This window comes from Marmota flaviventris, chromosome 14 (genome assembly GCF_047511675.1).
Source record: "Marmota flaviventris isolate mMarFla1 chromosome 14, mMarFla1.hap1, whole genome shotgun sequence".
Taxonomy (NCBI): Eukaryota; Metazoa; Chordata; class Mammalia; order Rodentia; family Sciuridae; genus Marmota; species Marmota flaviventris.
In genome coordinates, this window is record NC_092511.1 from 1,905,260 (window position 1) to 1,931,522 (window position 26,263).

Sequence of the window (26,263 nt, forward strand, 5' to 3'; positions counted from 1 at the left end):
GGTGGGAGTTAGCTGGTGATGCTGGGAAGCCACTGTTTGGAGGCTGAGGTCAGGGTCTGGTCCTGGTCTGGGCACTGGCTGTGTAGCCTGAGGTCCCCCCACCAGTGTTCTCCTCCACCTCCTCTTTCACAAAAGTGACAGGAACTCTGAGACCCTCTCATGGCTCAACTTAGATTGCCATGGGACATGAAAAGGTCAGGTCAGGGAACCTCGGGAGGACAGGGTTGGGGACCTTTGTTTCGTTGTTCACTTAGAAATGCACTGGTGGAAGGTGACCAAGCCCTACGGGTGGCCTGGGCGTGAGTCAGGAAGGCCTGTGGCAGGCTTTGCAGCCCATGCTTCCTGAGGCCAGCAGAGCTCTGTCTCTCGGGCCTGGAGAAACGACCAGAGGTTAGGTGATCCTGATGAAGCTCAGGACAGAGCGGAATGGAGAGGAAAGAGGATCACTGTGGAAAGGTTGGGTGTGTTTTAGGGCAAGGACAAGTGGTCTCTGGAATGGGGCATAAAGGAATAAAAGCAGGATTCTAGTCTAGTGGCAAGTATGAGGAGGCAGGGACAGGAAGCACCGTCCATGTCTCGTTCTCAGGCTGGGGGAAGCACATGTGCCGGGACAGCTCCCCTCATTCCATGGCTGTTGGCTGAAATCTCCAGCTGGAGTGCTCCTCTCCTCTGAGTGGTCTTGGCGGCCACCCAGTGGCCACCTGAGTGGACCAGACACCTTGGCTTCCCATGTGAGTCCTTCCAAGTCCAAGGCTGCTCCTTGGCCATGAGGGTCTTCTCCCCAGCAGCTGTCCCTTTCAAATAATCTCCCCAGGGATGTGGGGCTCCAAGTGGGTCCCAGGGGTGTGGCCCGAGGCTTGGAAACCACTTAGGTTATTCGCATTTGCTAGTTGGGGGTATTTGCCAGATGCTCTGGCTCCCCCGGGTTTCTTGTGTCCATAAGTTTTGAACAGCATAGTGAAGTGCTCTGGAAGCTCTGCCACTTGGCCGTGTCCCCACTGGTGTCACGATTCTTTGTCACATACTGAAATTGTGTCACCCAGTGTGTGTTGACATTGGGAGGGAGAGCAGTGGAGTCTCATGGGAGGGGGCGAGGGGTGCAGGAGTGCTGTGTCCCAGCAAGCAGTGGGGTTTGCACAGTGAGGGGCCCCTCTGTGCAGCCATTGGCCAGTACCACGCTGGAGGAGCAGAGTCAGGCAGCTGTGGCTCACAGGCAAGGGGTGTGACTTAGCTATCTGGCCCTATTGTGTCCCTGAGCTCTCTCTTCATTAGGTTTTAGATAACACTCCATGTGGTTCTTACTTCATGCAGAAACAAGGAAAAAGGCAGGGGGCACTTGGGAAGTCGAAGGGTGTGGGTGAAAGTCAAGATCCTTGAAGGTTCTGCAAAGCCTCCTTGGATGGGGGCTCCAGGTTGCAGGTTCTGGAGGTGACTCCCCACCATTGACTAATGAGGCACGTCAGAGAGAACTAGGTCTCCGCAGCCTACAACGTCCCACAGACACCCCAAGCGTTTCTGTAGTCCTCTGGTTCTGGAGGAAGGAAATGAAGAACAGCAGAGGCTGGTCTGAGGTTGTCTTTCCTGGGCCCACATCTCCTGGCCCAGATGTTGGACACAAAGAGTGCAGATGAGCTTCGTCTGTAGCCACCTGCGCCCCTTTTTGCTGGTTTCTGAAGAGGTATGAGGAATAAGGTCCACAGCCGTCAGAACACAGATCACCCCCATCAGGATTAGAGTGGCGTTTCCTGGGAACTTTGCATCCCTTGAGTTTGACTTTGGTGTGTGAGAAGTGGGTAGGGGCCTCATCAGATCCTGGGAATGCTGTCGGCTTCCCCAGGGGTGGTCAGCCAAGTGCTGGGGACTTTCACAAAGGGAGCAGAGAAGGCAGAACATGGATTCCTGGCCGTGAAGGGCGGGTGTTGGAAGGGCCTCACACAGGATGCGCTGGGGCTGGGCACCGTGGGAGGTTGGGTTTGGCCAATTTTTATGGAACTCAGATCCTGGACTAGAGGGTGTCCCTTCATGGACTGGAAGGACAGGTGTAAAGTTTTCTAATAACCCTCGGGATGTTTGGTGGAGCCTGAAAATCCCCCCAGTTTTAAATGCTATTAGGGAATCTTGGGGAGGGTCATGAACTGAGTCCTATTTCTACCTTAAGGATAGACTGAGACATTGAGACCTTTCTATCCTTGTTGTTATAAGTGATTGTATGAGGAATATCTCTGCACCATAAGTCATTGTCCCCATTTCTGTGGGATAAGGTGGCGGAGCCGGTGGCTCCTGGTTTCTTGTGTCGTGTTGGTCTGTATGGCTGGAGTGTCCTTCAGGAAGACCGACTGTGTCCGACTGTGTGAGTGCATCTGTTTCTCAGCACTCAGGATACAATGTATATTAAATGTCTTTGAAGTTTAGGCAAAAATATAATGTGGTCTTTTGTAAATATTTATTTTATTACTATCAGTATTCTATATTTAGACTTTCATTGTAAGCCAATTAGGAAAACATTGTAGCAGATTTTTATTGCGGTAGTAACATTAATAAATTGTGCATTCATGGACTGCATACAACATTTCTTTCTATAGTTTATTTTGGGCAGTTTTAAATATGGAAGAAGTTGCCACAAAGCTTTAGCAGAGAAAATGGATTTTCTTTGTTGTGACAACACATTAAAAATTATATATTCACTCTGAGAAAAAGACATATGTGCCTTAAATTCTAAGTTATTTGCATTTAAGGGAAAAATAGTGATAGTAAATAATGGTGATAGTAAATAATGATATGGAAAAATGAAAAGCCATTGTGTATCGCTGAAGGATATTAATTATTGTTGATAGATGTAGAAAAGTAAACCTTGTATTTAGCTGTGTTTTGGTTCCAGCTACGACAGTCTGACACTTGTCAAGGGGTGATTGATGTGGCTTGGTGATTGACGTGGGGGTGCCAATCACTTTGCGATGGGTTTTGAGAGGCCACTAGGCCTCCCCTCCAGCCCAACACAGATAATGGAGCAGACCCCTGGGCTCACAGGGAAACCGCCTCAAGACTGCGAGAGGGAGTCAGTTCCTCTTTGACTGCACATGCCTTCTGCAGGTCTCTCCTCCGGGAGGGAAGCGGCTGCGTAGTTCAGGCGTGCTTTTCTCCACGTGACAGTTTTCCTCCATTTTATCCATCAGGGAGTTGAGGGCATATATGTGCTTTTTAAGGAACAGAGTTTTGTCCAGTTTTTTGGGCTCGTTAGATTATGTAAACAGGTGAAAGAACAAACAAGACTCGTGGTCAGAGAAAATGCCCATTTATTGAGGAACAGCTCTGCATATTTATAGAGCCGGGGGTGGTTTGACAGTTATGACATTTTAACAATTTAAAGGTTTGACAGTTGGCATGGGGTACTTTCTGATTGGTGGGTAAGGATCATGTGAGCCAGCAGGGCTAGTCTGATTGGTGGGTAAGGATCATGTGAGCCAGAAGGGCTAGTCTGATTGGTGGGTAAGGATCATATGAGCCAGCAGGGCTAGTCTGATTGGTGAGTAAGGATCATGTGAGCCAGCAGGGCTCACCATTGGACGGCTCTTCTCTGGGGATGGGGAAGTTAGTCATTGGAGCCGGGGCGACTCCCAACATTCCCCCATCTTTGTTATTAAATGAGAGTGGGCATCGAAGTAGGGAGCCCCCACAGGAGGGTGAGAGGACTGGTATAACTTCAGGAACCAGATCAACGAAGGCTCCTTGCCACCCCAGATCCATGATGATGTCAGTCCATTCGGCATAGGTCTCGACTGGAGGTATCACCAGTAGCCAGGGGTTGGTAATTCCCGAGGAGAAGCTGGTTAAAAACTTGATTAGAAATGTTTTTACCCACCTGAGTCTGAATGAACTTTAAAGGGAAGGAACAGTCACAGGGAGTTTTTATAGCCCAAATCTAATGGGGTCTCTGGGTCTGCAAGCTGCCTTGTTGGCACAAGGTGGGTTAAGTGTTCAGCCTTGAGCGGGGGCTTGGGCGTTTGGGCTTGAAGCAAACAGGTGACATAGAACCAGACAGAGGGTTTGAGAAGCCAGGTCATCCAGCAGCTAACTTTGTTTGGCATGCCTTGCAGACCAGCCTGTCCTGCACCTAACACCCTCAATTCCACTCTTCATTCCTAGTCCAATCTAGCTCCCTCCCCTCTCTATTAAGGCTGCTCTTCAAACTCTCTCCTACCCGGGTGTCTCTGAAACCAGCTTGCTTCTCTCTTTGCCTTTCTCGAAATATCCCAGTTTTCCAAACCTGCTTGCTTCTATCACTTATCACTGTTCCCAGCTTTCCCTAGTCTTGTCCGTCTTCACACCAAGAAAGCACGGGCTTTGTAATAAAGAAGGCAGCTTTTTTTTTAAGGGAGAGAGAGTTTTGTCCAGTTTTCTGGGCTAGTTAGACTAGGTAAACAGGTATTTTCCTAGCATCTGTGTTCCGCAGCAGGCGTGGAGACCTCTCCGCAGGTGCAGGTGGTGCTCTGCGGGGCGTGGGATGTCACCAGGGGCTGCTCAGTCCCCGCGGTGCTTTCTCAGTTCTGTAATTATATACATGTATGTATGTTTCCTTTGATTTTCTTCAACTCAAATTTAAGGCCTTAATGAATGTTTTCCTCTTTATTACAGTGTTTTCACAAATGGAAGAATATTTATTCCACCCGTAAAAATTATTATACCCAAATTCAGCCTGACAGACTGGAATAGCGTGCTGGCCACGATTGGAGAAAAAGTCTTCCCTTGGGGAGGAGTTCGAAAGTAAGGAGCCGCGCCTACGAGATGGGTGGCAGCGTCTGTTTTCCTACTGAGAGCACTTCCTGCCTGGACCAGCAGGTGTAGGGTGACTCATCTTGACTCCTATTTTGGTCCTCGGAAGCAGGCAGTGTCTCCTGTCTTTGTATCATCCTCATTTTAAACCAGTTTTGTGAATTTATTCTCTAAACAAACTGTTGAGCACTGACCATGAGCTAGTTAGGGTGCACACAGCCCAGAAGGATCAGCCGTGCCCACGTCCTGGGGGTGGCCTCCCTAGGTGGCCAGGAGCTACTGCTGGGCCAGATGCTACAGATGGGATCAGGCGGCAGCACAGCCCATGGCTTCTGGGGGTCAGACGGCCAGATCTTCTCTGCCCCTCTACCTTTGTCACTCAGGTCATCCTTAACCTCTCCATGTCTTTCCCTCATCTGCAAATGGAAATGAAGCCGTGTCCATGTCCAGGAGTGGCAGCGTGTGTCAGTGAGAGGTCGCTGGAGGCAGGGGCTTTATGAAGACAGGTGAAAAGCCTGAGCCACCGAGCTTCTGGGAAGCACTGCACCCTGTCACTGCACACGACTCCGTATGCTGGACACAGTGGCCACTTGTGGGGAAAGACCAGGCCATGGTGGATTCTTGGGCTTCCTCCTGTCTCCTCCTGTCCTGATGCTGTCCCTCTGCGCTTCCTCCTGTCTCCTCCTGTCCTGAGGCTGTCCCCTGGGCTTCCTCCTGTCTCCTCCTGTCCTGATGCTGTCCCTCTGCGCTTCCTCCTGTCTCCTCCTGTCCTGAGGCTGTCCCCTGGGCTTCCTCCTGTCTCCTCCTGTCCTGATGCTGTCTCCTGGGCTTCCTCCTGTCTCCTCCTGTCCTGATGCTGTCTCCTGGGCTTCCTCCTGTCTCCTCCTGTCCTGATGCTGTCTCCTGGGCTTCCTCCTGTCTCCTCCTGTCCTGATGCTGTCTCCTGGGCTTCCTCCTGTCTCCTCCTGTCCTGATGCTGTCTCCTGGGCTTCCTCCTGTCTCCTCCTGTCCTGATGCTGTTCCCTGGGCTTCCTCCTGTCTCCTCCTGTCCTGATGCTGACCCCTGAGCTTCCTCCTGTCTCCTCCTGTCCTGATGCTGACCCCTGGGCTTCCTCCTCTCTCCTCCTGTCCTGATGCTGTGTCCTGGGCTTCCTCCTGTCTCCTCCTGTCCTGATGCTGTCTCCTGGGCTTCCTCCTGTCTCCTCCTGTCCTGATGCTGTCCCCTGGGCTTCCTCCTGTCTCCTCCTGTCCTGATGCTGTCTCCTGGGCTTCCTCCTGTCTCCTCCTGTCCTGATGCTGTCCCTCTGCGCTTCCCGTAGGCCTGATCTAACATTGCAGGTCTCAGAAGGGGCCCCAGAGCCGCAGTCTGGGAGCTTGCTGGTCTCCTCCTAGACTCCCTGGTTCGTAGCACCTGTGGTGTTTGGCTCCTGTGCTTCACGGGCCCCTCAGTGATCTGGTGTGCGGTGGGGTGATGTTGAGCTCTGTGGCCTCCAGCTCTTCCTGTATCCAGTACCCTTCTCCTCCACTCGGGTGCAGCCCTGATTCAGAGCCCTGACTCACAGCCTCACAGTGGGTGCCTCTCCTGTTTCTTGGAGGCCCTTCCTGTTGTCCCAGCTGCCCACAGCTTGCTGTGGCTGTGACATGGCTGCTACCCCTCTTCCACAGAAAGTGTTGCTCTCTGTCTAACTAACCATTGAGTCTTCTCCCTGGACGTGGAGGCTCTTTACAACCTGCCCTTCACCCCGCGTCCCCTGGACGGCAGCCTCCTCTTGTCTGACTTTTCTGCACATTCCCTCCTTCTGGCCCAGATGGCTTCCATCCACCCTCACATGATGAAATCCTGCCCACTTTTCAAACCTCACTGGGAATTCTTAGACCTTTGAAGGTTACACTGAGTCTGACCAGGCTCGTCTTGGACCCTCTGACCGCCAGCTTTCTATTACTGTGACAAAATAACCTGAGACAACCAGCTTAATAAGGGAAAAGGCTTATTTTGGCTGACAGTTTGGGAAGTTGCAGTTCACCCTTGGTCCTGGCCTGTGTGGAGGCAGCTCAACATGGTGGCAGTTTGTGGCAGAGGAAGCTGCTCACATCATGGTGGTCAAGCAGAGAGGAAGGGCCAGATCCCAACATCCCCCTCCAGTTAGGCCCCAGGGTCCCTGCCCTAGGCCTTGCATTTAAAGGCTCCACCAGCTCTTCACAGGGCACAGGCTGGGACAGGAGGCCTTCAGCACATGGGTGTCGGGGGATGCTCCAGACCTGAGCTGTCGCAGCGGCCCAGCGTGTCGCCCCTCCCGTCTGTGTGCTGTGCAGCGTGTTTGCCATCCTGACTGTGGAGAAGCAATGACTTCTTCCTTTTGCCCTAATAATGACTACCTCATTGCCTATGCCTATGGACGAGTCGACTCTTTCTTGAACAGACGAACTAGTGAGTGAGGACCAAACAAGAAGTAGGCTCAGAGGAGCCTTTTAGTGCCGATGAAAAGGCACATTATAAGGAGACCCTCAGGGTTATACAAAATTACATACAAGAGGAAGTGAGGGGAAAGGGAAAAATAATACAAGGGGGAGAAATGAATGACAGTAGAGGGGGTAGAGAGAGAAGAGGGGAGGGGAGGGGAGGGGAGGGGGGGTAGTAGAGGATAGGAAAGGCAGCAGAACACAACAGACACGAGTATGGCAATATGTAAATCAATGGATGTGTAACTGATGTGATTCTGCAATCTGTATACGGGGTAAAAATGGGAGCTCATAACCCACTTGAATCAAAGTGTGAAATATGATATATCAAGAACTATGTAATGTTTTGAACAACCAACAATAAAAATTAAAAAAAAAAAAGAAAAGGCACATTATTTGCAGGAAATGCTGGTTTGTTTGCCAAGTATTGTTATAACAATTAGGCCAGTTTGTATTAACTTTAGCTGTTATTAGTTAAAATTAATTGAATACCAAACAAGAGCTTAGCGTGTTGTTGAGAGCCTCTGAGCACTGGTGGATAATCACAAATGCAGTTAATCAGAAGTCTGGAGCAAGCTGCGTGCCTGTCCTGGAGGAGCAGAGCTCGGGGCTCACCGTCCACGGCGGGGCTTGCTTGTTGAGGGCTGGTTCTCGGTAGGGCCCAAGTTAGTCGTGTCACAGGGGAAAACACCACGCCCTGTGTGCTGGTCTTGCCATCTCTAGCCTGCTTCTTTCTGCATTTGCAGGTTATTTACTTTGGATGGACGTCTTGTGGACAACTCACAGGACTTGCAAGACAGTCAGTTCTACGTTGCTGCGGGACTGGAGAATTTCAAAAGCTTTCCGTACTGGAGGTCCCCAAACGTTCCCATCGAGGTCCAAGAGTGAGTCCATTTTAAGTCTTTGCTTCCTGAGCTTTGGTAAGATCTCCCCTCTCCCCACTACTTCTTCTGAGTATGTCCACCTCAGCTGCTGGCTGTTTTTCCACAGTGAAATGTGCTGTTCTGGTGATACAGATTCTTCATGGGTCAGGTTGCCATCACCATTCTTCACAGTCTCCAGCAGGGGCTTAAGTATCTTTCCCTCAACAAAGAGGTTGAGGCCCAGGAGAAACAGGGGCTGCCCAGTGGCCGAGGGACAGGGCCATTGCACAGGACAAGCAGGTGCAGGAACCGCTCTGTGAGCCCTTGGGGAGGCAACGGTTCCTGTGTGCACATCTACCACCCAGTGCAAGAGGTCGAGTGCAGAGTGAGGCAGAGGGGTCGTCGGGCCCTGCTGCAGGCGGCTGTGGACAGGGAGGGAGGCCTACTCCTCTCAGCCTGGCTCCTCCAAGAACAGGGAGGCTGTCGCTTCCCCCGGGAGTTGTGAGGGCTGCAAGAGGAGCCGCTTTTGTGGGAGTGCCACATGCCAGGCTCCCCACCACAAACCCGAGACAGAAGCCCCTGTGGGTGCCAGCCTTGGCCAAAGCCACCCTGATAAGAGCCATCTCACTTTCAGGGACCCCAAGGCAGCAGGCAAAGCAGGACCAGGCCCGTTCTGCTCCCATGCTGGGAAACCGTGGCTGCCTGAGCCCTTGTTCTGCATGGACCACAGGTCGCGTTCTTGCCTCGCTCCCCACCCAGGACCAGGCTGCAGCCTGCGGTCGGCGAGAATGGGTTGAGCATAGACATGACCAGCTGTCTTTTGTCTTTCAGAAAGTACTCAGACATGGAAAGACGCCTGCAGAAAAAGAAGAAGGTAAGTGATCTTTAAGAGGAGAGGTGACCACTGTTGCTGACTTGGTATCTCCTGGCACCGGCAAGGACAGGGCACATGCAGGCGCTGAACTGTAAACTGAGCCTTAGGTGCACAGTATTAGCACCAGACCCGAAAGAGGAGTCACACCCTCCTGTGATCGGGAAGGGGAAGTGAGGAACAGACATGTAGCTGGTCAGACTGGAGCCACCGGCAGGTATTTGTGATAAGACATGCAGTCTCATGGGACAGGTAGGAGAGAAACTGAGGCACCCTCGGACCCTGGAGGGTGTGGGGAGGACGTCATAGGCAGAGGTGACGCAGAGTGAGGTGCGGAGGGGTGTGTGAGTGTCTACACACACAAGCTGCTGCAGCTTAAAGCATGAGAAAGCGTGTCTGGGGAGGGCGGAGGCCTCGCCATCCTCACGACCTGGCTCGATTGTGTGTCCCTGGCCACCGTGTGGAAACTGTGTTTTGCAGTTCTGTTGCTGGTACTGTTTATTTGACAGAGCTGTTGGGTCCCCATGTCCAGCACACTGGCTCCCAGGCCTCCCTACTGTAACGTACTGGCCTGGAGAACCCCCATGTGTCGGGCTCTTCTTGGCCAGTACCCAAGGGCGTGGGGGGCCTTGGCTTCCTCCGTCCTGGGCAATTCAGATCTCACAGGCACCACTTTAGCTGCTTTCTTGCAAATGCCATTGACCTCCTCACTGTCTGACCAGCACTGTGACTGCCACTGTGTCCATCCAACCGTGGATGAGCTTGACTGGCTGTCTCTGTCCTTGCCCTGAAGTAGCTCAGCTTGCTGCTGTGGCACCTGACTTCTCACGCTGAACTCACCACCACATTCCAGACCCGATGCTCATCTGCGGACAGTGTTACCTCTGAAAATGTTTTCCTAAATTTTGTTAGCGGATTTTGATCTTGGTTTATACGTGAGATTAGCCTACATTTCTTTCTGGTGTTGTCCTTGACTAGTTTTTGGTGACAAAGGTTTTCTGTGAATTCACTGCTGTTATATGGCTCCTTGAGTTGAAGGACCTCCTCTCTCTGAGGAATGCATTTTAGTAGTGTTTGTGGGATGGGTGGCTGAATGACGATCCGTGAGCCCAGAGCCATAGGCGTGCTCTGCGCTGGCATGCACTTTGCCCAGCTGGGTAGAGGAGCCTGTGACGTAGCTCCTGGTGGAGCGTGTGCTAGGGAGCCTACGCACAGATCACGGTGTATGGGGGCATCGTTGAGATGTGTGGGGATGGGAGCTGAGCTCAGATCACAGAGCAAGAGGGCAGACGCTCCGTGGTGTTCTGGACTGTGCACACGCTGGGTCCTGGGCCTGTGGAGCTCTCCTCTACTGGCTTGGCCATCATTTCCCCCTCTGGTGTGCACAGTGTTGGGTGCTCTTTTCTTAGTGTGATTTGATGAGTGCATTACACGTGATGGTTGTGCGTGAAGTACGACTGTGTGCATGGGCTCACTGTGACAGATCCATACGTGCCCTCCACGTCAGTCCTGGCGCCTCCTCTTTCCCTCCCCTTCTTCCTCCTCCTCTCTCTTTCCTCTGCTCATCTTCCTTCTGTTTATTTACTGGTGTGATCTTATTTGGTGCCCTGTAGATATACGTAAAGGTGGATTCACTGGGTATATTACACCAGCCCTCACGGTCCTGTCAGATTCTCTCTCATTCCCCTCCCTCCCTCCTGCTCTCCCTCGCTTTCTTCTACTCCCGGATCTCCCTCCAACCTTCTGATACCCACTCCTCCCTTTTCTCCCAACTTAGCTGCAGCTTGACTCTCTGGGTCTGAGCCTAATAGTCTCCACTTCCTTCCACGTCACGGCAAATGCCACACTTCCACTCTTCTTCATGGCCAAGTAAAACTCCACTGTGGATATGTGCCCCATTCCTTGTCCATTCATCTGTCGAGGGCACCTGGGCTGGTTCCACAGCCTGGCTGTTGTGACCTTGACTCCTGTGGGCTGATGTGTGGGCATCGCTACCGTGAGCCCACTCGAGTTCTCTGGGTAAACACCGAGGGGTGGGCAGCTGGGTCATCTGGGGTTCCCTTGCTAGTCTTTTGAGACTCTCCCCACAGTGGTCGCCCTGGTCTGCAGTCCCCACACAGCGCTCAAGTGTTCCTTCCCCAAAAGCCTCCCCAGCACTCATTGTCACCGTGTCTTGGTGGCTGCTGTTCCCAAGGGAGTGACATGAAGTCTCAGTGTACTTTTGATGAGCATCTCCCTGATTGCCAGGGAGGTTGACATTTTTTCATATACTTATTGGCCATTTGGGTTTCTTCTTTAGAGAAGTGTCTGTCTGTCTTTGGGGCCTGAGTCTTGAAGGACGGCTGCTGTTTAGCTTGGCTGGTGTGACCTTCAGAGTCCCACACTCGACCTTACGGCAGCCTCGAGCACCTTCCAACTCACCAGGCCGCTGAACCCCCGGCCAGTTCCGTGGCTTCCTGCTCCTCGCATCCATGCTCATTTTGTGGTTCTGACTTTGGATTCTTCAGGTGGCGACGTGATTTCGCTTCCCTTTTATTCAGTGCTTACTTGGTCTGAATTGAGACATGTTAGCTCTGGTGTTGCCTGTTTCTCTTTTCTCTCTCTTCTAGAAATCTGTGGCTGGAAACTGAACAGGTTTGGGTAATGATATTTAGCCTTTAGGAATCTTTACACAGAAAGACGCCAAAACACCGTATAAACTATGATGCAAGAATGTGTTACTTTATGAAAATCAAATCTATCATGGAAAACTCTTCATAAAATAAATTTAACAAGAATATATAGCAGTATGGCGAGGGCCTTTTGTTCTGAGAATGAAAGGTTCTGGAAGAAAACCAAGGGCACGTGTCAGAGCTCTGCATTTATGGTAAGATGGCTGTCGGGGGACCTGACGTTCTTCACGTTGCTCGTACAAAAGCCCACGTGGCGTGGCCTCAGGACCATGCATGTACTCCTGTCTCACTTGAAGGGTGGGTGATCTCGGAGTGTGAGGCCTTTCCTTGCAGACTCCCTTGAGGCTGGCTTTGGGATGGGTCGCAGCGACTGTGTCACCACAAAGCAATTTGTTTCTTTACTTGCTTTTGCCAGATTTTGTTTCTAACTTATTTAACATTTTTTTAAAAAATCTACTTTTTGTGTGAATCTACCCTTTGTGTGAATCACCTCAACATCTTTATGGAGAAGAAAAGGAATTAGTAAGTGCTAGAAGCCCAGGAGAGCCCTGTAACAAATACCTTCCGGGAGTGTGTGAAGACTGTGCAGGTCCTCAGGTGGTCACCAGGAGAGCCCTGTGACACAAATACCCTCTGTGGAGGTCCTCAGGTGGTCACCAGGACTGCCCTGTAACACAAATACCTTTTGGGAGCATGAGGACTGTGCAGGTCCTCAGGTGGTCACCCAGGAGAGCCCTGTAATACAGTGACCCTCCGTGGAGCGTGAGGGCTGTGCAGGCCCACAGGTGGTCACCAGGAGTGCCCTGTAACATGGACAGCCTCTGTGGAGCATGAGGGCTGTGCAGGTCCTGTGCCTGTGCATTCTGAGGTCCTCAGGTGGTCACCAGGAGAGCCCTGTAATACAGTGACCCTCCGTGGAGCATGAGGGCTGTGCAGGTCCTGTGCCTGTGCATTCTGAGGTCCTCAGGTGTCACCCAGGAGAGCCCTGTAATACAGTGACCCTCCGTGGAGCATGAGGGCTGTGCAGGTCCTGTGCCTGTGCATTCTGAGGTCCTCAGGTGGTCACCAGGAGTGTCCTGTAATACAGTGACCCTCCGTGGAGCATGAGGGCTGTGCAGGTCCTGTGCCTGTGCATTCTGAGGTCCTCAGGTGGTCACCAGGAGTGTCCTGTAATACAGTGACCCTCCGTGGAGCGTGAGGGCTGTGCAGGCCCACAGGTGGTCACCAGGAGTGCCCTGTAACATGGACAGCCTCTGTGGAGCATGAGGGCTGTGCAGGTCCTGTGCCTGTGCATTCTGAGGTCCTCAGGTGTCACCCAGGAGAGCCCTGTAATACAGTGACCCTCCGTGGAGCGTGAGGGCTGTGCAGGTCCTGTGCCTGTGCATTCTGAGGTCCTCAGGTGGTCACCAGGAGAGCCCTGTAATACAGTGACCCTCTGTGGAGCATGAGGGCTGTGCAGGTCTGCAGGTGGTTAGCTGTGGTGCTCTGTTGAATTGGGCATGGAATTTATTTCAGATTTGCAAATTGTCCTTAAAGAAATGTAGCTAGAGTACAAAGCAGAGGCTCTTTCTTGACTTTTCTGTGGCCACTTCACAAGCATAACACAGAGATTTGGACCAGTGACCACAGACTTGAATGGAGGCACTGCAGGGTCCCATTGCAGGGCCTTGCTTGTTGCTGGGGACCTCGGGATGAGTCCAGCATGAGTTCCTGCTGTTGGAGCAGCAGACATGTGGATGAGCGTGCCCATGATCCTGACGCTCCTCACCCCACCTCAGTCCATTGAAGCCTGTTCACTGAGCCCCAGCCCAGGGACACCCTGACCTGGCATCAACTCCTCCACCTCTGCAGTTCTGACAGGTCAGCAGCGTCTCTTTACTAATGGTTTAACCTCCAGAGCTGCCATCAGCCACCCCATCACCACTGCCCAATACAGTCAGGAAAACCAAGGTGCCTGGTGGGAGGTACCACGAGGATGCCTGGTGAGGGCGGGGAGGTGGAGAGGCAGGCAGGGCCTGGGTCACAGGCTGTGTATACAGGTAATGCTCAATCCAAATTTGAACGAGGGCGTGAAAAGGAGGGTGCACTTGGTAATCGCTACCACTGATGACAGAATAAAATGTATGGACTGAAAACAGGAAAGCAGCCGGGAGGGGCGGGGCCTGGGCAGCTGCCGCCTTCCCAGCGAGCTGCCGGTGGAGCCGAGCCGCAGATCTGAGACTGCTGGACTGTTGGCAGCTCGGCATCTGAGACAGGGTTGCGTCTTATGCCGATGGCATCCTGGCAATCATGGGAAGTGTTGCTGCTGTCAGCTGGTACAGCCGCTCCTTTTGCTGTGCCTCTAATCGAGGGAGGGGCCAGGGTGGCTCTGCGCAGGTTGAGTTTCACGATGAACTCCCACTGTGTTCTGCTTTTCCTTTTAGTTCCAGTGCAATCAGTGATAAGATCTATGCTGACTGGTTCTACAGGGCTTCTCCATCGTAGAAAACAGAGCGCGCAGGTGATGACAGGCGCTGTGACATGGCTAAATGGCAGCATTGTGTCTTTTTTAAAGGCTCATAAGTACCCATGAGCTCTGTGACTCATAGCATCTTGATCCAAAGAAACGAGAAGGGAAATCCTGGGGGCCAGGGGGAGACCTCCGTGACCATGGTGTGTGAGGAAGCGGACGGGCGACAACAGCAAGACGAGTGCCTTTCCTTCATCACATCTAGACGCACTTCTCAACAGCCTCTAGTATCTGATGGTTTCAGCCCTGTGCTTAATTCAGATGTTCACACCCTGGAGAGCAGCCCTTTACGGCTGGGCAATGTCAGTGAAGCCCAGTCAGCATGAGCCTCCCCGTCCAATGACAGGAGCTGATCGAAGTTCCCCTGTTCTGATCTGTCAGCTTCAGCTTCATAGCAGCTGCTTTTATTTGTGATTTTAGATCTATTACCTTTCAAGGGGGTAAGGCTAATTCAAGAAATGTTCCAAAGGGCATCCTTATATTAAAATGGGTATTCTGTGGTGCAAGCCTCTGTGCAGAAGTCAGTACATAGTTAATCAGCCTTGCATTCATATCACATCTACAATCAGGACACGACGGTTAGACACTTCTTTGGGCATAGAGCAAAATGCTGAAAATGAAATGGAGATGAATCATAAAAATCAAGGGTGTGTGACGAGGTCAGAGACACTGAAGAAGAGACAGAGCCCACTCTGAAGCCCAGCCTAACCACGAGGGTCACTGTGCAATAGGTGCTTGGGCTTGGTGTTGCCGGCTGACAACAGCAAGGGATCTCTCCAGGGTCCAGGGAGCAGCTAGAAGCCGAGGGGCAGCAGTCTTCTGCTTCACAGTTGACTAAGCAGGGACTGGATGGTGGATGGAAGACCTTGACCCAGCTGGGAGGGATCCTGCTGGACCCTCCTGCTGGCCACCTGCTTCCTCTCTTACTGGAGTGGACTGACTGAGGAGGTTGTCCCTGTTCCTCTCCCTCCTGGTGGCTGAGTGAGGGGGTCGTCCCTGTTCTTCTTCCACCTGGTGGACTGACCCTGACTACACTACTTGTAGTGTAAAGATGCTATGGGAGGTGCCTAGGAGTCGATTTCATCTCTCCTTTGATGTAGTTCTCCTTTGTTATTCTCAACAGATTTTTTTTTAAAATAATATCTTTATTTATTTATTTATTTATTTATTTTTATGTGGTGCTGAAGATTGAACCCAGTGCCTCACCTGTGCGAGGCAAGCGCTCTGCCACTGAGCCACAGCCCCAGTCCCTCTAAACTGATTTTTTAAAAAAAACCTGAGCTCCCCTTTATTGTTGCCCAAAAGAAAGCCACACTGGGCATTTCCAGGCCCCACGGAGCCCATGGTCCAGCAGGAGCAGATGCGTAGTGGTCATTGAGTCATGGTTTTTACCAGGTTTCACCGTGTCCTTCAGCCTGTCATCCCCCTCCCCCCTCCCCCCATCTGCCAGGGGTTGGCAAGGCCACCTGAAGTGGAGAGGTCATTGACCTGTCCCCCAGAGACACGGCAGGGAGGGGGAAAATGAACTGGTTTCCGTTCTTTGTGGACTGGACAGGAAGGAGGAGAGTGGAAGGTGTGAGGAGGGGCTCCACGTCCTGGCCTCCTGCTGGGGCCTCCCTGCAGGGACCTGATGGCGCTTCTGCTCCTGAGACAGCTTTGTTTTTAATTTGCACTTTAGGTGACTTCTAAAGAAAAAGAGCCTCCTAAAGATGAGAGCGTACCACCTAAAACTCAGGATTCTGTTTACTATGCCAAACAAGGAAAGAAGAAACCGCTGGCAGACCCTCTAGTCCAAATGGGCACAGGTAACGGGCACCTCACTGTGCTGCAGCCGGGCTGGGAGCTGCTGGCCTGGCAGAGTGTGTGCACATTGTGTGCTTGGGGCGGATTGTATGTGGCAAAAATCTCTCTTGATGTGTGACCCTCTGATTAGACTAAATGTTTGCTGGAAGGACCCTGTTGGAGCAGAGTCACAGTCGCCAGGCTGCAGTGGGAGGACAAGTGTAGGTTTAAAGTCAGCCGTGTCAGGGGTCTGTCTGTCCTCCCTGAGAGGACCAGTGACAGAAAGGAGAGAGAAACAGGACACAAAAGCCACCTGTGGTGCACACACACCTTCTGAGGATGGGCGAAGGGTAGAGGATGACCCAGACGGGTTCTAGCCACGCCCTTGCTTTGCCAGCTCTCCTACCCTCCCTGAGCCCTTGCTGGGCTCCCGTGGGTGATGGGCAGGTCCTGCCCACACGGAGGGGACTACGCAGGGAGAAGGCCCCGTGTGTGGCTGGTTATGGAGGAGACGGGCAGCAGGGGCATCTGCAGCATCTGGACCGTCTTGGAAGCTGTCTTTCTGAAAGCCTTCTCCTCGGGCTCTGTCTCCGTCCAGCACAGCCAGGGGTCTTCTGCCCTGATTATTTCCCAGCTTCCTCTGTGTGGGCAGCTTGCATTTCCCTAGATTCCCTCACTCCCTTTTCCTTGCTGGCCTCCCTGTCCCACAGTGAAGGCCCACCATGTGGGCTGGTTGGGCACCCGTGTTGGTGGGATCTGTCTGTCTCCATGGAGAGTGCCAGGGAGGCAGATGGACCTGCTCCAACAAGACCTGAGAGCCTGGCTTGGCCTCGGATCCAGGGCACTGGACCTGCTCCCCTGACATCTCCTCACACATCGAGGACAATGAGGACTTGGTCACTGCATGTGAAGTCTGTTTTTTTGCAACATGGATCCCATACAGGGGAAGCCCGATGGCAGGATTGGCCTTTGGAGCTCAGATTCGAGCTGCGGCCCTTACTGCAGGTGTAACTGTGGGTAAACTGCTCGCCGGGGGTGGGCGTGTCCACCGCAGGGTTGCTGCAAGTGTTAATCACCAGATGCGTGGAAGAGGACCCAACCCTGAACGTGGGGTGGGTGTTTCTTCCCTGCCTTGTTCCCACGCCCCTCCCATGGGAGAGGGCCCTCCAGCTCAAGCCCTGGGGCAGTCACTGTGGGCCAAGGCTGGGAAGGGAGGAGAAGGACAAGAGCAGGCCAGGTGAGGGGGGCCGGGCCAGGGCTTTGACTGAAGGGAGCTTCCCTTCTGGATGCTGCACCCACCGGTGGCCGTGCTCACTTTGCGGGTGCTGAAGGCCAGGCCAGGACGTTCCACTTCTGTTCTCATCTGTTGCCTCTGATCAGGGTGAGGGTACATTTTTCAAGAACCTTGGAATTTTAAAAGTGTTTAAGACATCTAATCATAGTGATAATCAGAGCGACTTCTAGCAGTCCGTTAAAGGTGAGTAGCGCCTAGCCGTTCAAACCCAGATCATGAATACACTTTGGGCTGTATTTCCTGGAAGTATTTCTATGATTTCTTATTTATTTATTTCTAACGGGATCAACTGAACACAGGCTTGGCACATGTTCGTCTTAGCTGACCGTGAGCTGGACGGTCTGCCGTGGGGGGTGTGCAGTGTGCCCGAGCCTTCTCAGGCCCAGCACCTTCAGGAGTAGAGACATAGACAGACTCTGCAGAAACGGGGCCCCCTGAGCTGGGCAGCTGGGCTCCTGCCAGCTGGAAGCCCCGGTGCTGTGCTTCGTAGCTGGTCTGGGTTAGGAGATGTCCCATGGCCTCGGTTTCTGCCGGGTTCAGAAAGCCCATCTGTGTCGTCTTCCCTCACAAGGTGATGTGTATAGAGCCCAGAAGCCCACCAGGGACACCCAAGGAGCACCGGACATCAAGGAGGACCAGGACGTGCAGGTGGAGGTGCCGGTGGACCAGGTGGGTGGCGGGCCCAGGACGACTCTGTTGTCCACCCCTGGACTGTGCTCTCTGCCTCAGCTTCATCCCTGCCCCCTTTCCCTCAAGTTCTCTTGCTCTAGAATGTTCCATGTTCCCCCCAGTTAGCCACTGCCCAGCCTCAGATCCAGTTTCAGGCATTTTCCTGTCTGTCCCTCCCTAGCACCTGTGTAACTGTGTATTTAACCTGTCACTATTTTGTTATTGTCTCTGCCCCTGCTAAGCTGTGGACTCCTCAAGGGAGGGGACTGGTGTGCTTTGCTGTAGCCCTGTACCTAGCAGGGTCCTGGCCCTTGCAGCGATTTGTGGGATGACTGAACGAGGGAATAAAGGGCAGAATCAGACTGTGAGCATGAGCCCTGGGCTCATCCAGCCTGGGAGGACTCACTTAGGTGGCCCAGGAGGTAATGCACAGGCAGGGGCCTGTGGGGATGGGAGGGCGGCACAGCATGGGGTGAGGGGGCTGTGTTGGGGAGGAGGAGGCCAGGGCACCGGTGAGGGCTGGGCAGAGACAGAGGCTGGGATCCAGCCCAGCTCACCCTGTGTGCCTGGGCCAGTCGGCCCAGCCCTCAGGCTCCGTCCCTGCTCCTGTGAAGGAGATGGTGCCAGATGGGCCCCCAAGCCCAGGACTTTGTTTTCACTGTCCACCTGAAGGCACTGAAAGTGCATTTCCAAATGTCAGCTTTGGAGAAAAGAATTTTATTCATCAAAGATCAATATTAGCATATGAGTCCACTTTTCCCCTCTTAGAGAGCCCAGGGCCACCCCTGCCCTCAGGACCACACAGCATGGAAGTCCAGCAGCCAGGGTGCTCTATTCCTCTTCCTGTGCCCGGCACTCTGACCGCTGCCCTCATTCTACCTCCTGGGAGGCGATCTGCTGCAGCCCGGGCACCAGTTCTGTGCTGTCCACTTCTTGGGCATTTGGAGGGTGTCCCACGAGTCCCTGCTGTTGCCTCACTCACCAGTGACGTGATTCACTCTTTCCCTCGGCATCACAGAAAATGACCAAAAGATGTGGTTTTCTTTTAAAACCCAACAGTTTAAGAATGTTTTGGCCCCTCGAGCCATCTCTGGTAATGTGGGACGAGGACGTCTTAGGCGGCTGCTTTTTGCCACGTTGCCCTCACTGCTGCCGCATGACTGTGCCCTCTGGGTGTCGGGTCACCGGGCGCGGCTGTGCTAGCCCTGTCAGTGGGCGTGTTCATGTTTGGGCTTTGGTGATCTTGGCATCCTTTGAATTTGAGTTGGGGCAGTGGATTCGCTTACCCAGAGTAATGAGTGAGAGGAAGAAGCGGGTCCCTGGTGGGCGGGGATGCCCCTGAGGGCTGCTCGGAGCAGGAGCGTCCTGTGGGCTCCGGGAGGCCGGGCGCCAGGCCGTCGGGCTGCAGTGGAGCAGGGGCTTCCAGAAAGAGCTTTCTGCCAGGGAGTGTCCAAGGCAGGCTTGGCCCCATGAACTGAGACTTCCTGGTGGTCAGCACAGGTTCCAGGCCCCTGAGGTGAGGTGCTCGGCAGCCGTCTGTGTCTTCCCACGTGTGTGGCCAGCCTAGAGGAGGGCCGTGGGAGGAGCAGAGAGGGCCGTGTGTTGGAGGAACCTTCCTCAGAGCACACGGGGCCTTCTTACTCCCCTGTCTCCCTGCTCCGAGACCTGGTGCACGAGGGTGGTGCCCAGGTGTCCATGAAGTCCGACAGAAGTGGACGCCAGAAGCCCTGGGTGATGAGACCAGTAGAAAGCTGCAGTCAGGTGGAGGGATGCTCAGGCCACCTGGCCCCACCCATGTGCCAGCTGCCTCAGTCTTGGACAAGCTGCTGCATTTACGTCCACGCACTCCTGGGAGGTGCCTTTCGAATCCTTCTGGAGAGTTGCAGTGCACGATGGCCTCTTGGAGTTTCAGAGAGAGCTCCTGGGAGGAGGCGCGTGGGCTGCTTCCTCTAGCCCTCCATGCTGTGTCCCAGGGACAGATGTGGAAGGAGAGCCCAGTGCTTCCTCCTGCTCCCCTGGCTCCTGTGTTTCCTTTTCCTATGCTAATGTCTGGCATCCAGGAGTTCAGAGGACAGCCCTGCGGGAGGCTCAGGGGCCCTTTGTGTCAGCGGCCTCCTGTCCTTTGCCCCAGCAGCCTTCCCCGCTGCACCTGTCCTGCTGTGGCTCTACTTCCATGTGAGACTGTTACCTAGACTTGCCATCCCCGTGACCCTCGCTTCTCAAGGACCTTGCTTATTTGCACTTATGGCCGCTGCTGTGGATCTCTGTCCTGCATTCTGTAGACCTCTGTCCTGTCCACTGTGGGCCTCTGTCCTGCCCTCTGTGGGCCTCTGTCCTGCCCTCTGTGGGCTTCTGTCCTGTCCACTGTGGGCCTGTGTCCTGCATTCTGTAGACCTCTGTCCTGTCCACTGTGGACCTCTGTCCTGCCCTCTGTGGGCCTCTGTCCTGCCCTCTGTGGACCTCTGTCCTGCCCTCTGTGGGCTTCTGTCCTGCCCTCTGTGGGCCTCTGTCCTGTCCACTGTGGGCCTCGGTCCTGTCCACTGTGGGCCTCTGTCCTGCCCTCTGTGGACCTCTGTCCTGACCTCGTGGGATTCAGTGTGGCAGGATCCTCGAGGTGCCCTTAAGTGAGGGCGTGAATCTCTGGTTGGCACCACAGCAACTGTTCTTTGGATAATGCTTAATGCGCTCTGGGCTGGTGGGTTGGTGGCATTGGACGCATACCTAGGATCTGTGGCCGCAGAGCTCTGTCTGGCTCACACTGGTGACGGGCAGCAGCGGCGTCCCCTAGGGCTCCTCCAGGCAGCCCCTCTCTGGTTTTGTGGTGTGGGCTTCACCATTTCAACTCGGGTGTGGCTGTCTGACTTGCTTTCCCTGAGGACCGGCGAGTGGCGCCAGGCAGCACCTGAAAGCCAGCTTGTGCTTTGTCACACTGCCCAGCTCTGCCTCTGGGCTCTGGGGCCGGAGCGGGACCGCCCTTGGCATCTCCCAGGCAGTGAGTGAACAGACCGTTCCCACCTTTTGTGTACCTTGTTGAAGCCCGCTGTGGGCCTCTGTCCTGCCTACTGTGGGCCTCTGTCCTGTCCACTGTGGGCCTCTGTCCTGCCCTCTGTGGGCTTCTGTCCTGTCCACTGTGGGTCTCTGTCCTGCCCTCTGTGGGCTTCTGTCCTGTCCACTGTGGGCCTCTGTCCTGCCTACTGTGGGCCTCTGTCCTGCCTACTGTGGGCCTCTGTCCTGTCCACTGTGGGCCTCTGTCCTGCCCGCTGTGGGCCTCTGTCCTGTCCACTGTGGGCCTCTGTCCTGCCCTCTGTGGGCTTCTGTCCTGTCCACTGTGGGCCTCTGTCCTGCCTACTGTGGGCCTCTGTCCTGCCCTCTGTGGGCCTCTGTCCTGTCCACTGTGGGCCTCTGTCCTGCCCTCTGTGGGCCTCTGTCCTGTCCACTGTGGACCTCTGTCCTGCCCTCTGTGGGCCTGTGTCCTGCCTACTGTGGGTCTCTGTCCTGCCCTCTGTGGACCTCTGTTCTGCCCTCTGTGGGCCTCTGTTCTGCCCTCTGTGGACCTCTGTCCTGCCCTCTGTGGACCTCTGTCCTGCCCTCTGTGGGCCTCTGTTCTGCCCTCTGTGGACCTCTGTTCTGCCCTCTGTGGACCTCTGTCCTGCCCTCTGTGGACCTCTGTTCTGCCCTCTGTGGGCTTCTGTCCTGTCCACTGTGGGCCTCTGTCCTGTCCACTGTGGGCCTCTGTCCTGCCCTCTGTGGGCCTCTGTTCTGCCCTCTGTGGGCCTGTGTCCTGCCCTCTGTGGGCCTCTGTCCTGTCCACTATGGGCCTCTGTCCTGCCCTCTGTGGGCCTCTGTCCTGCCCTCTGTGAGCTTCTGTCCTGTCCACTGTGGGCCTCTGTCCTGTCCACTGTGGGCCTCTGTCCTGCCCTCTGTGGGCCTCTGTCCTGTCCACTATGGGCCTCTGTCCTGCCCTCTGTGGGCCTCTGTCCTGCCCTCTGTGGGCCTGTGTCTTGCCTGCTGTGGATCTCTGTCCTGCCTACTGTGGGCCTGTGTCTTGCCTGCTGTGGATCTCTGTCCTGCCTACTGTGGGCCTCTGTCCTGTCCACTGTGGGCCTCTGTCCTGTCCACTGTGGGCCTCTGTCCTGCCCTCTGTGGGCTTCTGTCCTGTCCACTGTGGGCCTCTGTCCTGCATTCTGTAGAACTCTGTCCTGTCCACTGTGGGCCTCTGTCCTGCCCTCTGTGGGCCTGTGTCTTGCCTGCTGTGGATCTCTGTCCTGCATTCTGTAGACCTCTGTCCTGTCCACTGTGGGCCTCTGTCCTGCATTCTGTAGACCTCTGTCCTGTCCACTGTGGGCCTCTGTCCTGCCCTCTGTGGGCCTGTGTCCTGCCTGCTGTAGATCTCTGTCCTGCCCTCTGTGGACCTCTGTCCTGCCCTCTGTGGGCCTCGGTCCTGTCCACTGTGGGCCTCTGTCCTGCCCTCTGTGGATCTCTGTCCTGTCCTCTGTGGGCCTCTGTTCTGCCCTCTGTGGACCTCTGTCATGCCCTCTGTGGACCTCTGTCCTGCCCTCTGTGGGCCTGTGTCCTGCCTGCTGTGATCCTCTGTCCTGCCTGCTGTGGATCTCTGTCCTGCCCGCTGTGGACCTCTGTCCTGTCCACTGTGGACCTCTGTCCTGCCTGCTGTGGCCTGTAGTAGACACACTCATTTTACTGTAGCCTCATCAGTGGGTCTCGACTGAGAGCAGGGGTAGAAGTGCCCCTGTGCCAGTCTTCTCTGTGGCCACAGAATCGTGTGGCTCCCCTGAGTGGACAGAGGTTCCCAGACACTGAGGCAGCTCACTGCCTTCCCAGAAGCCACGGCTCTGGGAACAATTCCAGGCTGTGGGAGGAGCACTGCTACAAGGGTGACCTCTGCTAGGTGGAGAGGGTGTCTCCTGAGCAGCCTCCTGAGGGGTCCTCGGGGGCACACACGGATTAGGAAGGAACCCATGGTCTGCAGGCCAGAGGCGGCTGGAGGGACCTCAACATTCCTTTACACAGAGAAAGGATTTACCTTCTGTCTCCCTAAAGATTTCTCCAGAATTGTGCTAAGCATGTTGTGTTTTGCTGGTGGAGCCAAAGGTGGGAGCAGGCAGAGGCTCCCCTGCTGGCCTGGACCGCTACCCCAGGAGCTCTGCTTAGGAGCCTGGCGGGGGCCAGGCTTGGCCGAATGTGAAATGTGGTATGTTTCCCCCCCAGGCCCCTGCAGAGGTGGTTAAAGAAGATGAGGAGTCAGAAAGCACCCGTGACTTTGAAGGCATCCAGGTGAGAGGTTCTACTTTGTTCTTAGGCTGGGCCTGAGTACCTCCTTGGCATCCAGTACGCTGACATTCAGGGCCCGAGACCACAGGCTGCGTCCCCAAGCCAGATGAGGGCCAGAGGTGAAGCGCTGGGTACTCCCCAGCAGCCAGGCCGGGGCCAGGCCTCCTATGTGACGGAGGGATGCTTGGGGGGGACTTCACTGTCTTCTCTAGTCTCCGTCACCTGTCACTGTGCTCGCTGTCACACCTGGCCACTTCCCAGCTCGCTTCCAGGTATTTTTAGGGAGCACATCAGGAGGTGAGGAATCAGGGTCGCGTGGGTGGCTCCGTATGGCTGATGGAGCCCACCCTTGGGGACAGGGGCTGTGCTGGTGGCAGGTGGCAGCAGGGCTCACCCATGCCTGCCGTGCTTTCCTGTCCAGCGGTTTGGAAACACAGTCCACACAAGCAGCAGGTTTCCGAGGCGGAGAACACGACGTGCTGATGGTCTACCTAAAACGTGGGGGGAGGACACGATCCACCGGATGTGCGATGGACAGCCGAGAAGGGGCTGTCTGGTCTCTAGATGCTTTCAGGTTATTTCCCTCTCTTGGACGTTGGGCCTCAGACAGAGGCCCCTGTGTCTGTTCTGATGCTGAGCCCACAGAGCTGAAGACCTGATGGCCTTTGAGCCACATCTCCTGCTCTTAAGCTGGCCCACAGCTCCAGGTGGCTTCCAGGTGGTAAGAGGGCACAGGAGCCACCTGGGGTGCCTGGGACTTCACCCGAGCTGGCAAGGGGGTTTGTGGGGAAGACAGTGGGTCCTCAGGAAGTTGTTCAGGTTTTAAAGAACACCAAAGAAGTGTGGGGTCTGAACCAGTCAGAGGACACCCCTCCAGCCTTCGCACCGTCCCGTCTCACGTGATTCTGACATGCAGGCAGTTTTCAGTGGACGGTGGTCCACCTGCCTCTAGGAGGGTGGGGAGCTCCTTCAAATGAGGAGCAAAGGTCACATTTCGTTTCTTTGGTGGCAGGGAGTAGGAGCATTCTGAGAGCAGGAACAGCAATAAAGAGATTCCCCCAGAGCCTCAGGAAAGGGGCAGCAAGCCCACCTGCTGGTGCTGGGCAGACAGGAGTGGGCACTGCGGGCCTGTGGACAGCTTGAGTGCGTGTTTGCACAGAATCCTTGGGGCATCTCTGTGGCATAGTCTGCAGTCTCCTGAGTGCCAGGTGTGGCCTTCTGTCTTTCTGATCTGCCGTGGAACCTGGCTAGGGCTCCGGGCATGGCATACACTGTAGGAGCTTGATAGCAGCCGTAGCAGATTCAATTTCTTAGAGTGAATCAAATGTCTTCCTTGGTGTGAGCAACGCAGCTGGAATAGCAGCAGACCCAGTCGGGGAGGTGAGAGGGGTCAGCCCTGTGGGGGTGTGAGTAGGGCGTGACGGGCTGGAGGGGCAGCCAGACCCAGTTAGCAAGGGACCAGTCTGGAGAACCTCGACTGAACCAGCCCGGAAGCTCTTTCTTCTCCCTCTGAGCCATGTTGGCTCCCTGTGATTCCCCAGAAGAGACTCTTGTGGTGGGTTCAGCTGTCGGCTCCTTGCTCCCAGGTGACAGGCTCACTGCGAGGGTGCTGTGGCTCCAGTGTGTAATGCACCTGGGAGCCTTTTGGTTCCACCAGGCCCACACAGCTGCGTCTTAGCCTCTGGCCTGACCTCAGCAAAACACTGTTGGTGTGGCATTTCCTGGCATGAAACACCTCGTGTGGTTGACAATCTTTGGCCGAAATCCTAGTTTGTGATTTTGAGGGCTTGCCCCCCATGGCCGGGAAGAGAGCCCCTCAGGTGACCTGGCCGGTGGCCTCAGTGGCCCCTGCCATTCTCAATGATTGTGGGTTCACTTGGCATTTCATCTGCACGTCCACCTGGCAGGTCACTCAGGACTATTTGGTGCTGACCACCTTACCTTTTTAGGTGTGTGATTGCAGCCTGGACCACCCCTGAAGTTGGCTGTGAAATCCTTGTGCTGCAGAGACTGTGCCTTGTCATCTGAGGTCCCACAGTATCTTCAACTCAGCAGATGTTTAAGGAAGTCTGTGGATTTGAGTTACCTAAGATTAAGTTGCTTAACTTAAGTAAGCATGCAGGCATACAGCACTAATGACCCAGTAGAGTGGTAAGAGAACAGGTCATCCTGAACATGACTTAAATATATATACAGACACATAACCTAGGATTTGCTCTCTGGCCATTTTAAACGTGCGATTCAGTGACATTAGTTACATTTATGGTGGTGCACAGTCATGGCCATGATCTGCTTTCAGGGCAATTTTGTCCCACCAGACGGACACTCTGTGCCTGCTGAGCACAGGTGCCCTCTCCCTGCTTCTTTGCCCTGTCCTTGTCTGTAAGTGCTGGCAGCCTTGGGGCTTGGGGCTGAAAGTGTGTGCAGTGGAAGTGTCAGAAGCCGGGCCAGCCGGGGAGGTGTCAGGGCCAGCCGGGGAGGTGACATGTGCGCTTATTGGGCCATTATGTAAGTCGGTGGTGAGAAGTGGGTAAAGCAGAATACAAACAGGGCTCTGCTCTGCATGGCACTTCTTCATCCTCAGAATGCTTAACCTCTAATTGCACAGTCTGGATGACCCTGATGACATTTGGCCTGTTAACCACACTTTTCATCTTACAATGGAATTATCGTTAATTAACTAATTTGAAGGCTCTTCTGTGAAATGATAAAGATGAGATGTGTACTTCATCCTTTTACTGATATCAAATCGTGTTCTCTGCATTCAATGTTAATTACCCTGTACTGTTTGAACCAGGGTGGACTGGAAGTTTCTCAGTTCTTATTGCTTGATTTATTTGGACCCAGTGATTGTACAATGATTTATGTGCAAACAGCACTTTTTCTTACCTATGCTGCTTGCTAAGTTTGTAAAATAAGGTATCAAAAATTTGAAAGCATCCTTTCTAAAGGACTGTGGATGAGGCGAATGGTGATGCTGAGCAGGTACCCAGGTGTGCGTCTGGGGCTCTCTTGCCCTGGAGATCCCCAGTGTGGCCTGGGGACCAGCTCTGCAGGGAGGCCACAGAGGAGCCTCCAGGCAGG

At 54.2% G+C, this 26,263-nt stretch overlaps 1 protein-coding gene across 1 annotated transcript in view; it reads left to right on the forward strand.

Annotated features, from left to right (window-relative positions):
* The window catches only part of Dcdc2c (doublecortin domain containing 2C), a 96,954-nt gene that overhangs the window by 18,559 nt on the left and 52,132 nt on the right, over nucleotides 1-26,263 (forward strand). The window contains exons 4-9 of the mRNA XM_071601979.1: nucleotides 4,633-4,761; nucleotides 7,977-8,114; nucleotides 8,925-8,967; nucleotides 15,824-15,950; nucleotides 17,793-17,890; nucleotides 23,117-23,182. Of these exons, the coding sequence (XP_071458080.1) occupies nucleotides 4,633-4,761; nucleotides 7,977-8,114; nucleotides 8,925-8,967; nucleotides 15,824-15,950; nucleotides 17,793-17,890; nucleotides 23,117-23,182 (601 nt within the window). The remainder of the gene's footprint in view (nucleotides 1-4,632; nucleotides 4,762-7,976; nucleotides 8,115-8,924; nucleotides 8,968-15,823; nucleotides 15,951-17,792; nucleotides 17,891-23,116; nucleotides 23,183-26,263) is intronic.